We start from the raw sequence: 20025 nt of genomic DNA, 5'->3' as shown, positions 1-20025 counted from the left end.
CTCCTGTCTGTCCTGCCTAAGGCTGGTCAGGGTGGGATGCACCATGGCGACAAGCTCTGGCAAGGGTTTCTTGGAGGCCCCCAGGCCATCCCAGCCCAGGAGTCTGTGAAGCCTGAGAGCCCCCAGCCCTGTAGATGCTGCCCACCTCCTCAGTTCACAGCTCTCATGGGGCAGGTGCAGAGGTAGGGCCTCTGTCGTTCTTTCAGGTCCTTTCTAGGCCACTTGATCTCCCCTTACAGTCAGCTCTAAAACAGTACCCCAAGTATCTGTGCTTCCGTTAAGGTGCAGGGTCAATACAGCAAGGGTGAACCAGCAGGAGGATGTTATAAACCAGAGACACACAGGGGTGGCCCCAGAGCTTTCTGAGCTCATCCCCTGGCTGGGAGCCTGTCAGAAATGTCAGGAGAAAGTTGAGGAGCAGCCCCCTCCTTTGCAGGAGAAAAATGCATTTCATTCTGAGAATTCAAAATAGTGTGATAGAAAAGTCATGGAAATAGTGTAAACCCAGTATGTATTGATACCTTGATGTATGTAGGTCTTTCAGAAACAACTGGATCAACAGGAGCGCTCTGTTCAGGGACGCTGGACAGTCCCTAGAGTGCTTTCCTGTCCATCATCTCATCCAACCCTCAGGCTTGGGCTCAAGCCAGCTTCCTACGTGGAAAGCCGGGCTCTGCCAGGGCTAGCTCTGTCTTCTCCTCTGTAAGGTTGTTGCAGTATTAAATAAACTCCTTAAAAGAGTGCCTGGAGCTTACTAAGTTCCATCAAGGTGTGAGCTACTGTGATTATTAACAGTCTTTTGAGATAAATAGGTGCTGATGTCTCTGGAAAAAATAGATATTTAGAAATAGAGCAATGGAGCAAATAACCCAGAGTCAGTGCCATAGTTGGTAGTAACGACTAGGGTGAAGCCTGAGTGACAACAAAGCAGGCTAGCTCACGCAGCACGGTGAGCGTGGCCCGCACGTTGGTCTGGGTGAGTGAGTGAGTGCAGGGGTGTGCTGTGCCACACAGCACTGTCCTCGAGCTTGCATCCTTCTCACGACACTTCCAGCCGTCTTTCCTCTCTCTGGTAGATGCAGCACAATCTCTCCAATCGCTTGTGGGGAAACCAGGGCCCAGGCGGTGACTACTGCCCATCCATCTGAGAGCACTTCATAGTATGACTGGGGCAGCGCAGGGGTAGAGGAGCAGCTTCCATCTCCGGCTGAAGGCAGAAAACCTTTCCCAAGGGCAGTGCTGGCCAGCACAGATATGCAGAGCGAGCGGGGCTGATGGCCCCTCAGAACTTTTTAAATTAAGTGGAAAATGTGAAAAGTTTCTACTGAGTTCTTGCCCAGATACTCACAACCCTTGCAGTGACAGGTGGAGAGAAGAGAGAATTAATAGGTAGCAGGTAGACAGCAGACTCGGCGCCATGCAGAGCTCCAAGGTGGTCCCAGCCTGTCCGGGTTACCGTCAGACGTGCACACACAGACTGTACTGTGAATGCAGCTCAGATAGAGTCAGGATGGTGGGGTTAGTGATTATTTGTTACGAGAATTTAAAAATTAACGTTAGAACAGTTTGGGTGTTTTAGGTGTGGGTTATACTCTAGAATTGTGTGGTGACTTCTAGGAGCAGGAGCCCTTTTGCCAGGATGTGTTATGTTAGGGACTGGGTTCCAGGTCCCCAGAAGTGCATCTTAACTGAGCCAGGCTGAGTCGACCACACATTCAGTCGAGGAAGGTTGGGAGCTCCAACCTGAGATGCCTGGTCACATGATCCACATTCCTCCCTAGGGAGGTGCTGGCAGTCTCCAAGCCAGATCACGTTTCCTAGCAAGGCCTCTCCTGGTTGACCCTAAGGAAGGATCAAGAGTGTGGCTTTTGACAGGGGTCCGAGTTGTTGCCACCTTAAGTAGAAACCAATCAATTGCAGGCGGCCTGTGCACTCTCACCTCTGGGCCTCCAGTCCTGTGCTGGCATCCAGTCCTTGCTTTGCTGGGGTGGGGAAAGGGCATCGGGAAGTATTGTCTCTGGGCCAAGTGGGACTGCCCTGGGCAGGGTGAGGATGTGGAGAAAGTTCTTGTTCACTCTCACCCTCAATTTGCTCTCTTCTAAGTGCAGCATTTGAGTTAGATTCCAGCTTTAAAATGCCATGGAGTGGTTTCTCTTTGGATTCTATAGTATAACTATTCACAGTGAACCAAAAAAAAAGATTGAAATGTACTTAAATGTCAGATTGAAACATATTTAAGGAGAACTCAAAACAAATTCTATAAATGAAATTAAAGAAGGCATGAAACTTCTGTTTACCATTAGTGTTTGCAAATTGTCAGTCTTAGGAAATGAACTTGAGTTACATAGTTAAAAGGTCAATTCAGAAGTCCAAATTATGGCAACATTTTTGCTACTGTAAGTGAATTAGTTCATCCCCAGCACAGCAGGACATGAAGTCTCCCCACCCTTCTGACCTTCCGCAGTGCTCTTTCTGGTTGAATGTTGTCTCCTTGATGGCTGGGAAAAATGAGCTAAAAATAGGGTTGAATTTTGATCTACTTTAGTAATTTCAGAGCTGCGGCAACCAATTTACATAGCATTTATTGCTTGCTGTGTGCAGCCTGTGGTGCCACCAGATCGCCAAGTGAAGAGTTGGGATCAGATCGCCTGAGTGACTCAAGTGGGAGGGCCAAGCTAAGGTCATGATGGGCACATGCACGTCCGCCTGCAGGGGTGTCCTCCTTCCTGTATGCCCAGGAGCTGGCAGACCAAGACACACCCGGGCCTAGCATCACATCCCTGCTTCTTGCCAACTGTGTTTCCCTTGGAAACACCTTGGCCAAGTCCCAGCCGCTCTGTCTCTCCAGTAGAGTGTCTTGTGCTCATCAAGAATTTTAAAAAATGTTTTAAAGTGCTCAGGTGCAGGGAATCCCATGTGCTGTCTGTAAGTGACAACCAGAATATTTACTGTTAACACTTTCCTTTGGTTTGTGTCTTTTGTTCACATTTTATTTTTAAAATAGTCAAGAAGTACAGATAAAACTGCATGCCCAGTACCCAGACTGAGCAGTTACAAACTTTCGATCCTATTGCCTTTGGATTTCTTTAACAGATATGCATTCACATTTCGTTTTGAGGCTGGGGGGAGTCCTGTAGGCAGCACTGATGGCTGCTTGGGATGGTCCTATGTCTTGATTCTGAGGATTAAAAGGAATAAATGAAGAGTCTTCATCCTTGCCTTAAGCAGTGCATCCTTGCTTTTGTGCAGAACCCAGGTGTTCCATTGTCTTAAGAGCCATTGGCTCTGAGGTCTTTGGTGGTCTTTCACTGTCCTCAGGGGCGAGGAGAGCTTTACACACTCAGAGCTGGCATCCCTGCGTCCTCTCTGAGTCAGAGTTCTTGCCATCAGCATCCAAGGATGCACTGGCTGGCCTTCTGCTGCACTGCCAAGGCGGGGAGCAGCCACAGTGCTGGTGACCAGGCTCTGACCCCTCGGTCATCAGGTTCGCGTATCCAGGAAAGCAGGGTCAGCAAGAGTATTGTGTGTCCAGATCAACAGCTTGAGTTTAACCAGTACAGGCAAGCCTCCAGGTGTGGGCAGGAGTGTGCAGCTGTGCAGGCCTGTGGCTCTGTCTACGTTCTCAGCAGCCGAGTTCCTCCATCCTGGTTCTGCCTTCTCAAGAAGGGAGTCCAAGGTCCCATCTTCCACTCTTTAGAATCTAGAAGGAGCTTGAGCTTTAGGGTCTAGTCTGCCACCTGATGCTCCAGCTCTGAGGAATGGGCCTTAAAAGTAGGCTTCTGCATTTTCTTTTCCCCAGTTTTTTCATCTCGAATCAGCCTAGACTGGGTGGATTCAACTTCCCAGGAGATCTCTGTGTCAGCTACTTGTTCAGGATGGGGACGTGAGGAGGTCTCAGCCCCCACCACGCAGTGGCTTCTCAGTTTCAGGAAGCAGCCTCTCCCTCCTTCAGATTCACCTTATTCCAGCTGTTCATGAACCATTTCCATGTTTACCAAAGTCACTCTCAGATCATACCCACCCACCCCTCTGTTCTCCTTCAGTGTGTGTGTCTGTGACAGTGTTTGTGCTACCCGTTACTGCAGTGGTGTAGGGTTTGGGTGTTTGGGGTTTTTTTTTTTTTTTAATCAAAACTAACTCTCACCTGTCTTTTTCCCTCTGCGCTCACCCATGCTATCCCACTCTGCCTCTCAGATCTTGCAGTTTTCAAGGAACGACTTCGAATGCTAACAGTAGGAGGTATGAAAATAATGAGCCTTTCACTTTTCTGGAGCTGAGGACTTCATTTGAACAGGACATGCAAGTTTCCCCAGCATGCAATTTGGGGAAAGTTGCCACAGCTCTGTCGAGTGCTTTGAAGTTTGTTCATTATTTTGAGATATGTTTTTCCTATCATTTAGCTGTTACCCAGCAGGTAGAGCTACTTACCGTGTCATTTTTGCTTCTGTCCATTTGTGTTCTGAAGAGCATTTTCACCTTCACATGTGTCTCACCGTCGCTTCGCTGAGCTTCCATCTCTAGCGTAGGCTGTCTCTAGCTCCTGCTGTAGCCAGCGGGGACCTGAGGCCACACTACGTTCTGCATGTTGGCACATCCTTTCCCCCATGTTCTGCGCTGTGCCTTTGACTGGACTCTGGATTCTTTCAGATTCTGCTTCCTGGGCATTTTTGACACAGTTTCTCTTTTGATCTTCCCATATTTAAAGAGCTGATAAAAAGTTACTTAATGAAGTAAGGAATTCTTAATGACCCTTGGTTCTGGGCAGAGCACCTTTGAAGAATCCAGAGTGGGGTGCCCAGGGGTCCTCTGCCTGCTGTCACTCACCCCAGTGGCCAGTCTTCCTTGCCATGCCAGGTGTCACTCAGAAGTTCTCATTTTCTTCCATCTTACTGATAATATTTGTGAGACTCCATTTTTAATTAAACTCTTCATTTTGAGATAATCATAGATTCATATACAGATATGAAAAATAAGAGAGACATTCTCATGTGCCTTTCAGCCACTTCTCCTGCTGGTACCATCTTGTACCTCACACCAGCATGCTGACATAGACAGCAGTCAAGCCACAAATGTCTGCATCACCTCAGCTGCCCCTTTGCAGCCACACTCACTCTCTTCCATCCCCTCCCCCCATGTCTGACCCCTGGCAACCACTGTCCTGTTTTCCATTGCTATAGTTTTGTCATTTCAAGAATGTTTTACGAATCACAATATGTAACATTTTGGAATTGGTATTTTTCAGTCAGCATGATTTTCTAACACTAGTTTTTTCTTATTTGCTGAGTAACATTCCTTGCCATAGGTGTCCCACAGTTGTTTTAACCAGTTTCTCACTGAAGGACCTTTGTGTCGTTTCTGTTCTTTGGCTAATAGAGTCTTTTACGGAGCAAAAGTTTTAAACTCAGAAGTCCAGTGTATCAATGTTTCCTTTTGTGGATCCTGCTTTTTGTATCAAGTTTAAGAACTCTTTTCTTAGTTCTAGATCCTGAAGATGTTCTCCTTTGTATTTTTCTAAAGGTTTTATAGTTTTGCATTTAGCATTTAAGTCTGTGGTCCATTTTGAGTTCATTTCTTGAATGAGATAAGAAATTTAGATCAAGGTTGGTTTGTTTTTGGCCTGTGAATGTCATCTGCTCCAGCACCATTAACTGAAAAGTTTGTCTTTCTTATCATTGAATTGCTTTCACACTTTTGTCAAAAATCAGTTGGACTTATTTGGTAAGTCTGTTTCTGGGTTCTCTATTCTTTCCCTTAATAAGTGTCTTTCTCCACAAGTGCTACATCATCTTAATTACTATAGCTGCTGAACTTTATTTTCCTTTTTTTTCAGAATTGCCTTGGCTGCTCTAAGGCCTATCTCCTTGTAGATTTTAGAATAAGCTTGTCTATGTTTATGAAAGCTCTTACTGACATTTTGATAAGAATTGTGTTAACCTATAGATCAATTTTAGAGAGAATTAGCATCTTTACTATGTTGTGTTCCAATCCATGAACATAGTATGTCTTATTTATGTAGATTATCTTTGATTTCTTTCATCAACTTTTGGTAGTTTTCAGCATACAGGTTCTGTACATGTTTTATTAGATTCACCTGTCAGTATTTCCCTTTTAAAAGAAAATTTTAATGTCCACCTGTTCATTACTAATATCTTGAAATGCTATTGATTGTGTTTATGTAGTATCCTATGACCTTGCTAAGCTCACTTATTCTAGGACTTTAATTTTTTTGGTAGATTCTTTAGGATTTTCTGAGTAGATGATCATATCGTTTTTATTTCTTTTTCTTGCCTAATGCCTGGTTGGATCTTCTGGTACTATGTTGAACAAGAGTCATGGGAATGAATATCCTTGCTTTGTCCCTGATTATATTGTTTTTTCAAATGTTGAACCAAACTCTGCTGGAATAAACCTCAATTGGTTATAGTATATAATTCTTTTTGCATATTGCTGTATCTGTGTGTACAGACATATACACACACACATACATATATATATGCATCTATATTCATAAGGGATATTGGTCTATAATTTTTTTTTTTTCTGACTGTCTTTGTTCTTAGTATCAGGGTAATTCTAACTTCATTAAGTAAGTTGAGAAGTTTTCTTCCTACACTCTTTTCTGAAAGAAATTGTGTAGAATTGGTATTAATTCTTCTTTAAACATTCAGTAGAATTCCCCAGCAAAACCATCTGGGTTTAGAGCTTTCTTTTTCCGAAGCTTTTTATATTTATGAATTCAGTTTCTTAAATAATTACAGAGCCATTCAAATTGTCTGTTTCATACTGGGTGGATAACAGCACTTTGTGCTGTTCTAAGAATGATTTGTTTATATCTGAGTTGTCAAATGTGTCTGTTGTTCATAGTATTCCCTTAGTATCTTTTTTTGTATCTGGAGGGTCTATAGTGATACCCTGTTTTACTTCTGATATTGGTAATTTGTGTCTTCTCTCTTTGTTAGTCCTGTTACAAGTTTGTCAATGTTACTGATCTTTCCAAAGAACCAGTCAACTGTTTCATTGATTTTCCTGTTTTGCTATTTTCAATTTCATTGATTTCTGCTCTTATCTTGATTATTTCTTTACTTCTGCTTCCTTTGTGTTGGCTTTCTTTCTTTTTTCTTCTTTCTCTAAGTCCTTATGGTAAGACCTTATAGATTAAGATTAAGACCTTATAGATTACTGATGAAAGAGAAGGCGGTTTCTTGTAGGCAAGCGTATGCTTTTTTAATTCACTCTGTCAATCTTTGTCACCTAAGTAGTGTATTTAGGTCATGTATATTTAACTGTTGACATGTTAGGGCTTAAGTCTACCATTTTATCCTTCATTTTGTTTGTCCCTTTACGTTTCTTTGTTTTCTTTTTCCTGACTTCCTCTGGGTTTTTAAACCTATACTTTAAAATTCCATTTTTATTTGTATAAAGTCCTTCTGATCATATTTCTTTGTGTTTTTAGTGTCTTTTAGCCTTTTTAGTGGTTGTGTTCAGTGCAGTTCAGTTCAGTCACTCAGTCGTGTCCGACTCTTTGCGACCCTGTGAATCACAGCACACCAGGCCTCCCTGTCCATCACCAACTCCCGGAGTTCACTCAGACTCACGTCCATCGAGTCCGTGATGCCATCCAGCCATCTCATCCTCTGTCGTCCCCTTCTCCTCCTGCCCCCAATCCCTCCCAGCATCAGAGTCTTTTCCAATGAGTCAACTCTTCACATGAGGTGGCCAAAGTACTGGAGCTTCAGCTTTAGCATCATTCCTTCCAAAGAAATCCCAGGGCTGATCTCCTTCAGAATGGACTGGTTGGATCTCCTTGCAGTCCAAGGGACTCTCAAGAGTCTTCTCCAACACCACAGTTCAAAAGCATCAATTCTTCGGCACTCAGCCTTCTTCACAGTCCAACTCTCACATCCATACATGACCACAGGAAAAACCATAGCCTTGACTAGGCGGACCTTAGTCAGCAAAGTAATGTCTCTGCTTTTGAATATACTATCTAGGTTGGTCATAACTTTTCTTCCAATGAGTAAGCGTCTTTTAATTTCATGGCTGCAGTCACCATCTGCAGTGATTTTGGAGCCCCCCAAAATAAAGTCTGACACTGTGTCCACTGTTTTCCCCATCTACTTCCCATGAAGTGATGGTACTGGATGCCATGATCTTCATTTTCTGAATGTTGAGCTTTAAGCCAACTTTTTCACTCTGCTCTTTCACTTTCATCAAGAGGCTTTTTAGTTCCTCTTCACTTTCTGCCATAAGGGTGGTGTCGTCTGCATATCTGAGGTTGTGTAGGTATATGATATTTCATATACATAACTTGTCACAATTTAATGATGTCATCATTTTACCAGTTCATGTAAAGTGTACTTGCCTCCCTTTATAGCTCTTCCTTCTCTCCATGTATAATATGTAATTGTCTTAAATTTTCCTTTACATGTGTTCAGAACAGCATCAGATAGTATTACAAATTTTGCTTCAATCGTCAAACATAATTAAGAAGACCCAGGAGGAGAAGGAAAGTCTTGTTTTGTTTACCTGTACTTTTTAGTTCCACATTCTTTCTTCCTTCCTCCTGCCTCATTCCTTCATTTTTATTTATTTATTTGGCTGTGTTGGGTCTTAGTTGTGACACTTGGAATCTTTAGTTGCAGCACATGGGATCTAGTTCCCTGACCAGGGATCAAACCCAGGCCCCCTGCTCTGGGAGCACAGTCTTAGCCACTAGACCACCAGGGAAGTCCCCTGTCTCATTCCTTCTGATAATCATTTCCTTTCTGTTTACAACTTATTTTAGCCATTCATTTAGGATGAAAGATTCTCTTAGTTTTTTTTCATTTGAAAGTGTTTTGATTTCTCCTTCACTTCTATAGGATATTATCACTATATATGGGATTCTGGGGAACCAGTTCTTTTTTTCAGCTCTTTATGTGTGGTGCCACTTCCTCTGGCTTCCATGACTTCTGTAGAGAAATCCAGTGTTATTTAAGTTGTTTTGCCCTCTAGGCAAAGTGTCACTATATTCTGGCTGCTTTCAAGGTTTTTGTATCTTTAAATTCAGAGGTTTAATTGTAACGCATTTCAACATGGATTCCATTGGCTTTATTCTGTGAGTTCACAGAGCCTCTTGAGTCTGTGGATTAAGTCTTTTGCCATATTTGAAAAGTTCTCAGCCTCCTTTTTTTTCTTCTCCTTCTGGGATTCATCAACACAACTTTGAAATCTTTTGACACAGCATCACATGTCCCCAGGACTTTGTTCCCTTTTTTCTTCCTGGTCTGTTTTCTCTGTATTCTTCAGATTGATTCATTTCTATTGTTCTGCCTTTAAGTTCACTGATCCTCTGTCCCTTGCTAATGCCATACTGAGTTTTCATTTGGTTTATTATATTTTGCAATTTCAGAATTTCCCATTTGGTTCTTCTTTGTATCTTCAATTACTGAAGAGACTTTCTTCACTGAGACTTAATTCTTTTCATGTCTGTCATGTTTTAATTGCTCACTGAAATAATTTGATGACTCCTTGAAAGTGAAAGGGAAGTCGTTGTGTCTGACTCTTTGCGACCCCCATGGACTGTGGCCCACGAGGTTCCTCCATCCATGGAATTTTCCAGGCAAGAGTACTGGAGTGGGGTGCCATTGCCTTCTCCAGGGGATCTTCCTGACCCAGGGATTGAACCGGGTCTCCTGCATTGTAGGCAGCTGCTTTTACCGTCTGAGCCACCAGGGAAGCCCAGTGACTCCTTGAGAAAGAGATAATTCTAATTAGATAATTCTAACATCTGTGTCATTTTGGTGCTAGTGCCTGTCGATTATTTTTTCTCGTTCAATCTGATATAGTCCTGGTCCTTGTTATAAGTGGTTTTTTAAAATATTGAAACCAGGACATTTTGGGTATTACGAGACTTGGGATCTTGTTTAAATGTTTGTTATAGCAGGGCTCCTCCGAACACTGCTGTGGTAGGGAGGGGCCCAGCTAGTTACTCCCCAGTGGGAATGGATGTTTTGGGCCCCAAAGTCTCTGTTGACTTTGGGGTAGGGGAATGGATTAGTGCATTCCCTCCCAGGGGGAATGAAAATGTGGGCTTCCTCTTGGGCCTTCTTTGAGAGCTTTAAGTAGGGTCAGAGGTCAGAGTACATTGTAGCCTGGCATGGGTGTCGATGGGGCTACAGTGTGATATGTATGCTTGGGTGGAATAGAGCAATTATGATCTAGAAGTTTTCTGTTCTGCTATGCTGCCCTTCTCCTGGTTCTTTAAAGAGAGCAGCTTTTGTTGGGGCTTTTTAAAATCTACACTGGTAGAAGTTTCCATGTTCTTTGCGCCAGGTCTGGGATATGGGAGCCCAGAAGGAAACCCAAAGAACCTTCTTGGCTGGTTGGCCTTTTACTCCACCCTTTGGAATCATCTTACATTTGTTTTGTATGCGATATCTGTGGTTTTTAGTTGCACTTAGTGGAAGAGTAGGTAGGAATATGTCTATGCTACCTTTCCAGAAGCTGACATCTGTAGATTTAAGTTATCAAATGACTAAGGAACTCAGAAGCAGGGCTAGCAGCTTTGAAGTTCAGTAATGTTCCAAGTAACTGAGTCCAAGAATGATCAGTGCAGGGTGGGGGAAGTGAAGCGTCACACATACAGTGAGGCTGAGGGCTCCACAAGCCCACGTTCTTCTCTGGGACACACAGGTCACCTGGTTAACTCCACAGTCGAAGTGTTCTTGACAGAGTATGCTCTCTTTGGATGCTCTGGTTCCCTGAGCCCCCACCGCTGAGTGTTTCTACCAGCTAGGAAAAGTGCCTCCCCCAAGTAACTCTGGTTTTCCTCCTAAATGCTGAGAGCTGGGCTATGAATGGCCAGGGCCATGCTTTATCAGACCCATGTGACGGCCCATCCTCATTCTCGATAGAATAACAGCAGGAAACAGGTGCATAGCGTAACCAAGCCCCTCAACCATCACTGCCACCACCCCAAGGTGAAAAGGCCAGGTTGTTTTTGTTTTAATTTTTAAAAGGGGGAGGAGCAATTGAAAAACAGAATTTGCTTTTGCTTTTAAAATTTAAAAAAAAAAGGATTCTAGGGCATTAGATGAATCAAGGTAGTCATTCCCAAGAGCATTAGATGAATAGAGGTTGTCATTCCCAAGCCAGCTTGGGAAAGGGTGCTTCATGGCCCACCCATGACCAGTTGAGTCAAGGTCTGGCATTAGAGCCTGGACATGTGCATTTTTACAACTCTCCCAGATTCCCCAGAGATTTGGATACACAGCTGTGTTTGCAAGCAACTGCTTGAGTCCCTTACTGGGCCCTGTGTGTTATTTACACTTAATTAGGTCAAGAAATGGGAGAATGTCTGATCTGGCACAGTCAGGTTTGGAGACCGTGGGCGCTTGCTTCCAGTTTCGTGTTTCATGGAGTCTGGGGCTGTGAACTGCGGTTTCCCTCGTTCCAGCCAGTGTTCGGGGGGTGGGGCGCCTAACGTAGTGTCCCCTGACAGTTTTCCTGCATGTCTCTTCCCCTTTGATAATTACTGCAACATGAAACAAGCATGTGATGCCTAGGAAAAAGCCCCTGCACCACGTGTTTATCAGCTTGAAATATGCTTTCAGATGGAGAGGCACCATGCTCGTGGTGCTCAGCAGATAGCAATGACAATTCGGTGGCAGTGATAAAGTAAATTTCTTCGCGATTAGTCAGTAAATATGTGTCAGTATTTGACTGGGGAGAGCGAGCGTCAGATCTGTGAATGCCAAGTGCTGTTTGGAGGATGGTTCTGTATGTGCAGTTGGGAGTTCTTCCAGGAGAAGGCGCCATCCTTCATCAGATGGCTGTGGGAGCCTCTGCCCTGCTGCCCGGCAGCTCTCCCTACAGGCCCCTTGGCTGTCCCTCACTTCTCAGTCTCCTAGCTTCCTGACACTCACCACCAAGAAAAGTTGTTGCCATTAAGACATAGGTGACCTAGTTCTAATCCAGTTCCTCATTTTCTACTTGAATTTTCTCCTTAACTATTTTTCATTTGCTTTCTGATTGACTTACCTAATGCCTTTTCAAACCTAAACTGCTTTGTGTCTTTGGGACCTTGAAATACATTTTTTTCTAAATTATGAGTAATTGGTGCACTGGACTAATATATGTGTAATATGAATTTTATTCTCATTTTCCTATGATGCCGGTAATATACTCAGCTTGGTTTGTTGCTAAAGTTCATGTCTCTGGCTATAAGATAGTATTTATTTTCGCATATAACAGAGGTTTTATGATTTTTCTATTCTCTTTTCTCTCCTCTGGGGAGTCCCTTCCCCTTTTCCTAAACTGTGGCCCCCTTGTGGTTGTGCCCCTCTCTCCTCCCCCGACAGGATTCTACGGTCTGGACGAGTCTGACCTGGACAAGGTCTTCCACCTGCCCACCACCACATTCATTGGAGGGCAGGAGTCAGCTCTTCCTCTGCGGGAGATCATCCGACGCCTGGAGGTGAGAAAGCTGGGCTGTTTCCCGAAAGCTCCAGGGAACTTGAGAAAACTTACAGAAGCCTCCAGACTAGGTGGTTTTCTTTCCCTTGATCCTATATATATTTTTAATGTAAGGGAAGAAACTTTTTCTTTTGGCTATTTTATTGATGAAAATCCGTGTTTTTGTATTTTTACAATCAACCATTAAAAAAAAAGGCAGAATTTGCTTCTAAGATTAAAAAAAATATATGTCCTAAAGCATTAGGTGAACAAAGACTGCTTTCTGCAAACCTGCTTGAATAGGAACACCTGGGGAAAGCCCTGGCCCACCCACAACCAACTGAGTCAGTTCCGGTTTTGCAGCCTGGAAATATGCATTTTTACAAATCTCCTAGAGATTAGGATACATAACTGTGTTTGCAGGCGACTACTTGAGTCCCCATTTGTCCTGATCCCAGCATTTGAAAGGGGTAGAGAGCCCTGTGCGGCTCTCATTTCAGTCAGTGCCAGAGCCCAGGAGTTGGGCTCTTGTGGGACAGTTGGGCCTGTACTCCAGGGTTCTCAGCCATAGCGGCCCTGTCCCCAGAGGGCCCCACATCCAGGGCTCTTCCAAGAGAGCCTCCCATTCCAACCTGTCCTAGCATGGAATACCCATTCTCACGGTTTACAGATACTGTGTAAAGCTACCTGACGATGCTGCGTTAGGTATGTTTACACGTGATAACGTGCGTACACTAGGCTGCTATGTGGCCTGACAGAACTTAGTGTGCTCTTGGTCCTGTGACATAATAGTCAACTTGTAGCGCTTCGAAAATTTAGAACAAGTGCAATTTCCTCTCTTCCTAACATAGAGAATCTAAGAGTCAGCACCTAAAAGTCCCTGCCCTTCCCTTCTGGGGACTGAGCCAACACAAGAAAGACAAAACATGATCCAGGAGCCCAGTAACTATGTGTTCCAAGTTAACAGCTGAATTCATGTTGGTAATGATGGAAACGTGCTGGTTTTGACCTAATAGTTCCTTTGAGCTTTTAATTGTTCAGTAATGGAAATATTGCCCCATCAGGCGTAAGTCAAGCATAAGGAGCATGGGCGGGGTTCTCCTGCCTGGGTGTGTGACGATGAGGAGGGAGCTCCCATTCCCTCTGCCTTTCCCTTCCTTCTCCCTCTTCCCCTCCCCTCCCTTCTCCTCCCACCGTTTCCTTTCCTCTTTACTAGGTTTGCAACTCAACTGGGTCCCAAGGAAGACTCATCCATTTTAAGCTCATGGAGGAAGGTTCCAGGTTCATGTTTACAAACTTTGTGTCTGGGCTATGTTTTCTCAAGTGTGTTTGTGCAGAAATACGCCATCTTCTGCAGCTCAGTAGATCAGGATGCTGTACAGCTCAGGTGGAAGTGGTGACCCTCCCTGGCTCTGAAGTCAGGGTAGGCAGGCCCTCACACCCTATCCCTTGGCTTTTTGTACATCCAGTTTAGAAGTTCCCAGTTTATCATGTGAAGAATCATCAGGGAAATAGGGTTTGGGGTTAGTGAAAATACCTTAAACATCAAGGTCTTTCCCAGCTCCATTTCCTCTTTTCATCTCTTGGCTAGGGTGATAGGGAGAGTGTTGTGGTTGGCCTTTATTTGAGTCCAGGCAAATGTCCCTTTGTTTCATTATCACAGAGCTAATGTGCAGAGGTGCTCAGCCCTGCTCTGGAGGCGGGAGTAAGAGAGCAGGGGCCTGGTGCCAGGTCTGGGCCCCCTGGTGGGATCCCAGGCCCAGCTTTGCCCTACACCGTGCCAGCCAGTTTCCGTGTTAGTTGTGAAAACCAAAGAGGGTCACAGACAGAACCACCAAGCAGAACCCAGCACGCTTGGTCGGCATGGCTGCTGCAAAGGCATGTAAGGGCATTTGTGGGCCTAAAACTCACTGTTGGGAGTTTCCTGGCGGCTTAGTGGTTAGGCTTCAGCACTGCCACTACCGTGGCCAGGGTTTGATCCCTGGTTGGAGAACTGAGATACCACAAGCTGTGTGGCATGGCCAAAATATTAATTAATTAAGATTTAGTGGCACACCAGGGCATATCTTCTTTAATTCCAGCACTGACTAGGGTTTGCTGTTGGCCCCTCATTCTGACCCCAGGACAGCCAGCAGGTGATGAGGGGAGAGAAGTGCTGATCACTTGGCTGAGGAAGGCTGTGTGGGCCCCTCAAGATGGCTCCCCAGCAGGCGCCTCTATCTGGTCAGTGTCAGGAAAGACGAGAGAGGGCCCCCAGTTCAGCCCCGTACCCTGCCAGAGGCTGCTCAGCACAGTCGCCATGACGGACTGCCAGAGGGCTGCCTCTCTGACACTCGGTTCTCCCGGGCCTTTGCTGTTTTCTCTCACTCTCATTTCCTGGCATGCATACTGCCCAGGTCACCCTAGGCTTTCAACAGGACACACGGCCTCCTTCCCAGCTGTGACACGTGAGTGGTGTCACGAAGTGCCTGCTCTGTTCAGGACCCTTCTTTTTGTATATGTGCAGTCATGCTTCTGTAGAACCTGATATCCCCAAGCAGAGTCAATTGTTCAAAGAAGAATGTAGAATTTGGAAGCCCGCTACAGTTAAGTGGCCTTTGAGCTATGATATCCACCAGTGGCACAGGGCCTTTTTTTCTCACAGTGCTGGGCACAGTCTGACCTTGAGGTCAGAGAAGCTGCCTTGCCCAGCAGCTTCCTTGTCCCCAGGCTGGTGATTCTCTCCTCCCACCATGAAAGAATACCTTGACCCAGGGGTTCTCACTCTCCCTCCCTGCCCACTAGGCTCCATGCTACGTGGAGGAAGCATTTCATGGCCAAGTTCAGAGTGAAAGGAGGTCGCGGGGCCAGGCCTGGTGCCCCAGGTCACAGCTAGCTCTGTTGCATCTGAAGTGGAGGCCACCTGTTCCTCCCAGCCTTCTGGCTAAGTGGGCAGTCAACATACCTGGGTGAACATCCCCTTGACTGTGTGTTTGTGTGTGTGTGCATTAAATACAGATGGCCTACTGCCAGCACATTGGGGTAGAATTCATGTTCATCAATGACCTGGAGCAGTGCCAGTGGATCCGGAAGAAATTTGAGACGCCTGGGGTCATGCAGTTCACCAACGAGGAGAAGCGGACCTTGCTGGCCCGACTCGTGCGCTCCACCAGGTACAGGGCTGCACTGGCCCCCTCTGTGTGGTACAGTCTGTTGATGGGGTTGGGTGGGTTTGGGGCGTGGCCACAGCTCTGGGAGAGCAAGGTTGTCCCTGCTGACACGCCTCTTCAGGGTGGCTTAGTTTCTGTCCAGGTTTGAGGAGTTCCTGCAGCGGAAGTGGTCATCTGAGAAGCGCTTTGGTCTGGAAGGCTGCGAGGTACTAATTCCTGCCCTCAAGACCATCATTGACAAGTCCAGTGAGAACGGAGTGGACTACGTGATCATGGGAATGCCACACAGGTACCTGGCCACCCTGTGAGCGTCCGGAGCGCAGAGGCAGGGCACTGGGCAAGCCTGGTATACAGTAACCCTAATCCCTACCCCCAGTGACCGTCGTCACAGCAACCCCTCACTGGGTGGTCACTGTCACACTCGAGGCCACATGTGGTTGTAGACAGACATCTTGGCCTCGTGACTGGGTGGGATCACAGGTGAGGGAGGTTAACCTAGAGGGAAGGTGGCTTGGTACACGAAGCAGAGACCTCAGCTTGAAGAGGCAGAGGAGGCTAAGGATGGAGCATTCACTGCAGGCTGGCAGCATTCTCTGATTTCTGCTTTTCTTCCTTCTACCTCGTCATGGCCTTGGATGCCAGGCAAGCAGAGGCCGAGTGTCCCCCATCAGTTCTGGTCTCAGCTCCTCTTGGGCTGCAGACTGAGGCACTACCTGTCCCTCAGGGGAGAAAGGGGATAAAACAGCATTGTCTGCTGCCCAGGGCCCAGCTCAGACCCTGCCCACTCCCATGTGTCCAGGGGGAGACTGAATGTGCTTGCGAACGTCATCAGGAAGGAGCTGGAGCAGATTTTCTGTCAGTTCGACTCAAAGCTGGAGGCAGCTGATGAGGTAAGACACCTGATTTCTTTTAGAAACTAGCATAGCTCCAACCCACGCCAGACCCTGGCTTCATTTATTTCTCTAGAAGGACTTATGGGGTCTGGGATCCTCTATACCACTCACAAAAAAAGGAAGTGGCTGACCTCCCAGAGAAAAGAGAGATGAGAGGCCTGGCAGCCCCCACAGTTCTCCCCACCGTGGGTGGGGATATGGCCCTCTAGTTGAGGGACCTCCTCCTTATACCCTGGGTGGAACCATTCTGGAAAAAGCCTTTCCGTCCTTCTAGAAATGAGAGTTCTGGGTGTAGAAATAACACAGGACAGGGCTGTCACAGAGAGTAAGCGTCTCCCTGCCTAGGTAAAAGCCTCACCGTTTGTGCCGGCAGGGTTCTGGAGATGTGAAGTACCACCTGGGCATGTATCACCGGCGGATCAACCGTGTGACCGACAGGAATATCACCTTGTCGCTGGTGGCGAACCCTTCCCACCTGGAGGCTGCTGATCCCGTGGTGATGGGCAAGACCAAAGCTGAGCAGTTTTACTGTGGGGACACTGAGGGGAAGAAGGTGAGACCATGTGGGCTGGCCGGGGGCAGTCCTGAGTCCAGACAGTCCAGGACAGGCTCTTAGCCACAGGCACGCCCCAGACCTCACATTTCCAGAATTGAACAAAATGTTCTGAGTGGAATTCCAAAGAGTAGCAATAGTAAACCAGTCCCAGTTACAGATACGCTTCCTCCCAAGTTGTGACCACCAGGGCTAGGTGGGGAGTAGTTTGCTTTCATTACCACAGCTGTGGAAAAGCTAGTCTTGCAAGATAATCATGATGGTCAAAGAGGTTTTATCATTGAGCAAGAGGACAGGGTCTTAAGGAAGAGGTGTGGGTGAGCCTAAAGGAGGAATTGTGAAGCTGACAGACAGGAGAAGAGATGGCCCAGTGAATATTAGGGTGGCACCATTTAGAGATGGAGAACAGCTCCAGGTCTGAATTGTCCTAGTACAGAGGTGGAGAACAGCTCGAGGTCTGGATGGCCCTAGTACCAGCATTTTCCAGATATGTGATGGTGAATGCTTAATGTTGATTAGCCAGCCTGCTGGTATATAGAAATCCTCAGTGGATTGTAACTGTCCTTGTTTGATCTCAAAGTGTAATTCTGTCTTTTACAAATTATGTAGTTCTTTCTAATGACAACCTCAAAGCCAAGCAATCAGGAAAATCAACTTTTTGTAGTGTCTGTGTGAGCATTCTGGGGCGTGTTCGAAGTCAGCATCACCACCATGCTCTCAAGCATCTCTTTTTCCTAGAAACAGGGTCACGTGTGAGAAAGCTAATAGAACATACACATTGCGACATAAAGCTGCAGGTTAACTGGTAAAGAACTTCAGAAGAGGGATACATGGGTATGGAAGGAAGTGGAATGAAAGGCAGTCAAATCTTCTCATTGATAGAGCAGATAGTTGTCATATTTAATTAAAGAAACAGCAGGACTTAGGTAGATGGGAAGAAAAGAATGTTCCCTGGAGATGAAAGATGGACAAAGATGGCGGCGGGTGGGGGAGGTGCTATAGGCCGCACAAGAATGAAGTAGGTGGGAGGCAGCCTGGCCGAACGATGCCCTGGTGAGCCTCAGATATTTGAGAGGTGGAGCCGATTGTTAGTTTACTAGGTTCTTTAATTCAAGACTCTATTCATACTGTGTTTGGATGGTTTGAGAGTAATGGGGTCCCAGCTGGAGGTGGCATTGGGAATAGGAAGTGGTTCCTGCACCACAGAGAGAGTATAGCTGGTGGGGAGGATGTTAGGTCATGAGAGTTACTTCCCTGGGCTTGGGAGCCTGGACGGTGCCACAGAAACTCCAGACAGGCAGAAAGTGGCTTCCTGTGCAGCCCCCGAGGCCACCAGTGACACTGTGGCAGGGGAGGGATGGGGAGGAGAGCAGCATCAGTGACTGCTACCTCCAGCATTTCTGCTGGCCGTGGCTAGCACACTTGCCCAGGCATTTGTGGCCAGGGAGGGGAACAAGATTGCAGAAAACATTATGTGATATTCACATTCATAAATTATAGACACACAGCCATTCAGGCATCGCTTGCTCAGAATGCTGGAAACACACTGAAAAGTAATGAAATAACTAGGGAAAAGCAATGGAGCATATCTAACATGCTTCAGATGATCACAGCAATCAATCCTGTGAGGCCAGAGGAGTCTGGTTAGCCCCATGTGGTCGCCAGGCGCTTGTCTGAGGGAGTGCCCGGTCCACAGGTGTGCCCTGCCCAGTGTGAATGGCCTGTGCCCACAGGCCCCCAACCTTACCCCTCTCTCTGAGCCCACCCTTGCCCTGCTTAGTGGATGGGTCAGACCCCACCAGTCCTCCACACTTGCCATCCTTGCTACTCATCCCAAACCTCTAGGCAATTATCTGATTTCTGTTAAACCCAGAATCCAGGAAGCTGGATTATTTGTTACATAACCTTCAGTGTTTCAGAAAAAAAAATATGTAATTTCTATAAATGTGGCCAAGGTTGTTCTGTAACCTAGTGCAAGATTGAGCCTGACCTAGCTTGGCTCAGGGTTGGCCCTTGGGACGTTCATGTGGGAAAACAGCTCCCCAGAGCTGCAGGCAGAAACCTGCTCCTGCCAGGAGTAGGTAGGAGTATGATTGCAGCAGCTGGTGCACACTGGAGACTGCAGGGATGGCAGGTAGCCTGGCGAGTGGCCCAGTACAGCTTCACCAGACGATCAGGAGAAATAGCGAGAGGGGAGGGGAGGCTAGCCTGAAGTGCCCAAGGGCAGGAGGCCGAGGTTGTATAGAGAAGGCTCTGCAGAGAGGAAACTTGCATCCTGGTGATCAGGGAGAGGCGCTGGGTCCCCCGGTTGCTCAGGACCTGGCAAAGCTTCCCTCCTCTGAGGAGCTCCCTGTACAAACCCAACGCTTGTGTCTATTTCTACTTGTCCTGGAGAGCGCTCCTGCATCTACCATGGCAGGACACATGGGGTCTGCTACAAAAAGAATCTAGATTTTGTCTCTGAAGAGCACATGGACCTTCCCTTCCTAGCGTGAGGACCAGGGAGGTGAGAGGAGCTGAGGACACATGGCAAGAGGGCATCAACGAATAGGGGTGGCAGGGTCATGGGGGTAGCAAGCCAGCAGGTAATGTGTTGAGGACAGTGGGAATGGTGTCTGACAGTGCAGGAGGTGTTTATAAATGTGGAAGGAGGGAGGCACAGAAAAAGGATTGGAACTGGAGGTGTTGTAGTTGTGCAGTGTATAAATTGAGAAATCTCTGTACGTGAACTTGGTATCCGTTTTTTGGCTCTGGGCTGAAAGAGCCTAAAGTGATGATGTGTTCTAGTAGTGATGAGCACACAAGTAGTCTTAAAGGCGATCCTCCACTGAAGGAACCAGGCTCCTTAGAGAAATGTCCGATTCCAGGGCTAGGCAGGAGGCTGAGAGCTCTTGTGCCAGAAAGCAGGGAGCGCCCGCCCGAACACACACACACACCATGAACCCCGGGGCCTGTTCAGACGGCATGGGGATCCCACACCAAGTCCATCCCGGGA

General features: G+C 46.6%; 1 protein-coding gene across 6 annotated transcripts in view; it reads left to right on the top strand.

Moving 5' to 3' along the window:
- The window catches only part of OGDH (oxoglutarate dehydrogenase), a 66881-nt gene that overhangs the window by 30535 nt on the left and 16321 nt on the right, over positions 1 to 20025 (top strand). For 3 of the 6 annotated variants that reach the window (XM_012176964.4, XM_012176965.4, XM_042248706.2), the window contains exons 5-10: positions 4195 to 4239; positions 12342 to 12457; positions 15433 to 15587; positions 15727 to 15873; positions 16384 to 16474; positions 16851 to 17030. In XM_012176964.4, coding sequence (XP_012032354.1) covers positions 4195 to 4239; positions 12342 to 12457; positions 15433 to 15587; positions 15727 to 15873; positions 16384 to 16474; positions 16851 to 17030 — 734 coding nt within the window. The remainder of the gene's footprint in view (positions 1 to 4194; positions 4240 to 12341; positions 12458 to 15432; positions 15588 to 15726; positions 15874 to 16383; positions 16475 to 16850; positions 17031 to 20025) is intronic. The other 3 variants (XM_004007978.5, XM_004007979.5, XM_060414790.1) reach the window with 1 other exon arrangement.

The sequence above is a fragment of the Ovis aries genome, chromosome 4 (assembly GCF_016772045.2).
Source record: "Ovis aries strain OAR_USU_Benz2616 breed Rambouillet chromosome 4, ARS-UI_Ramb_v3.0, whole genome shotgun sequence".
In the NCBI taxonomy this organism is placed as follows: domain Eukaryota; kingdom Metazoa; phylum Chordata; class Mammalia; order Artiodactyla; family Bovidae; genus Ovis; species Ovis aries.
Note: the sequence above shows the minus strand (reverse complement) of the source record. Positions and strands in the feature narration are given on the sequence as shown.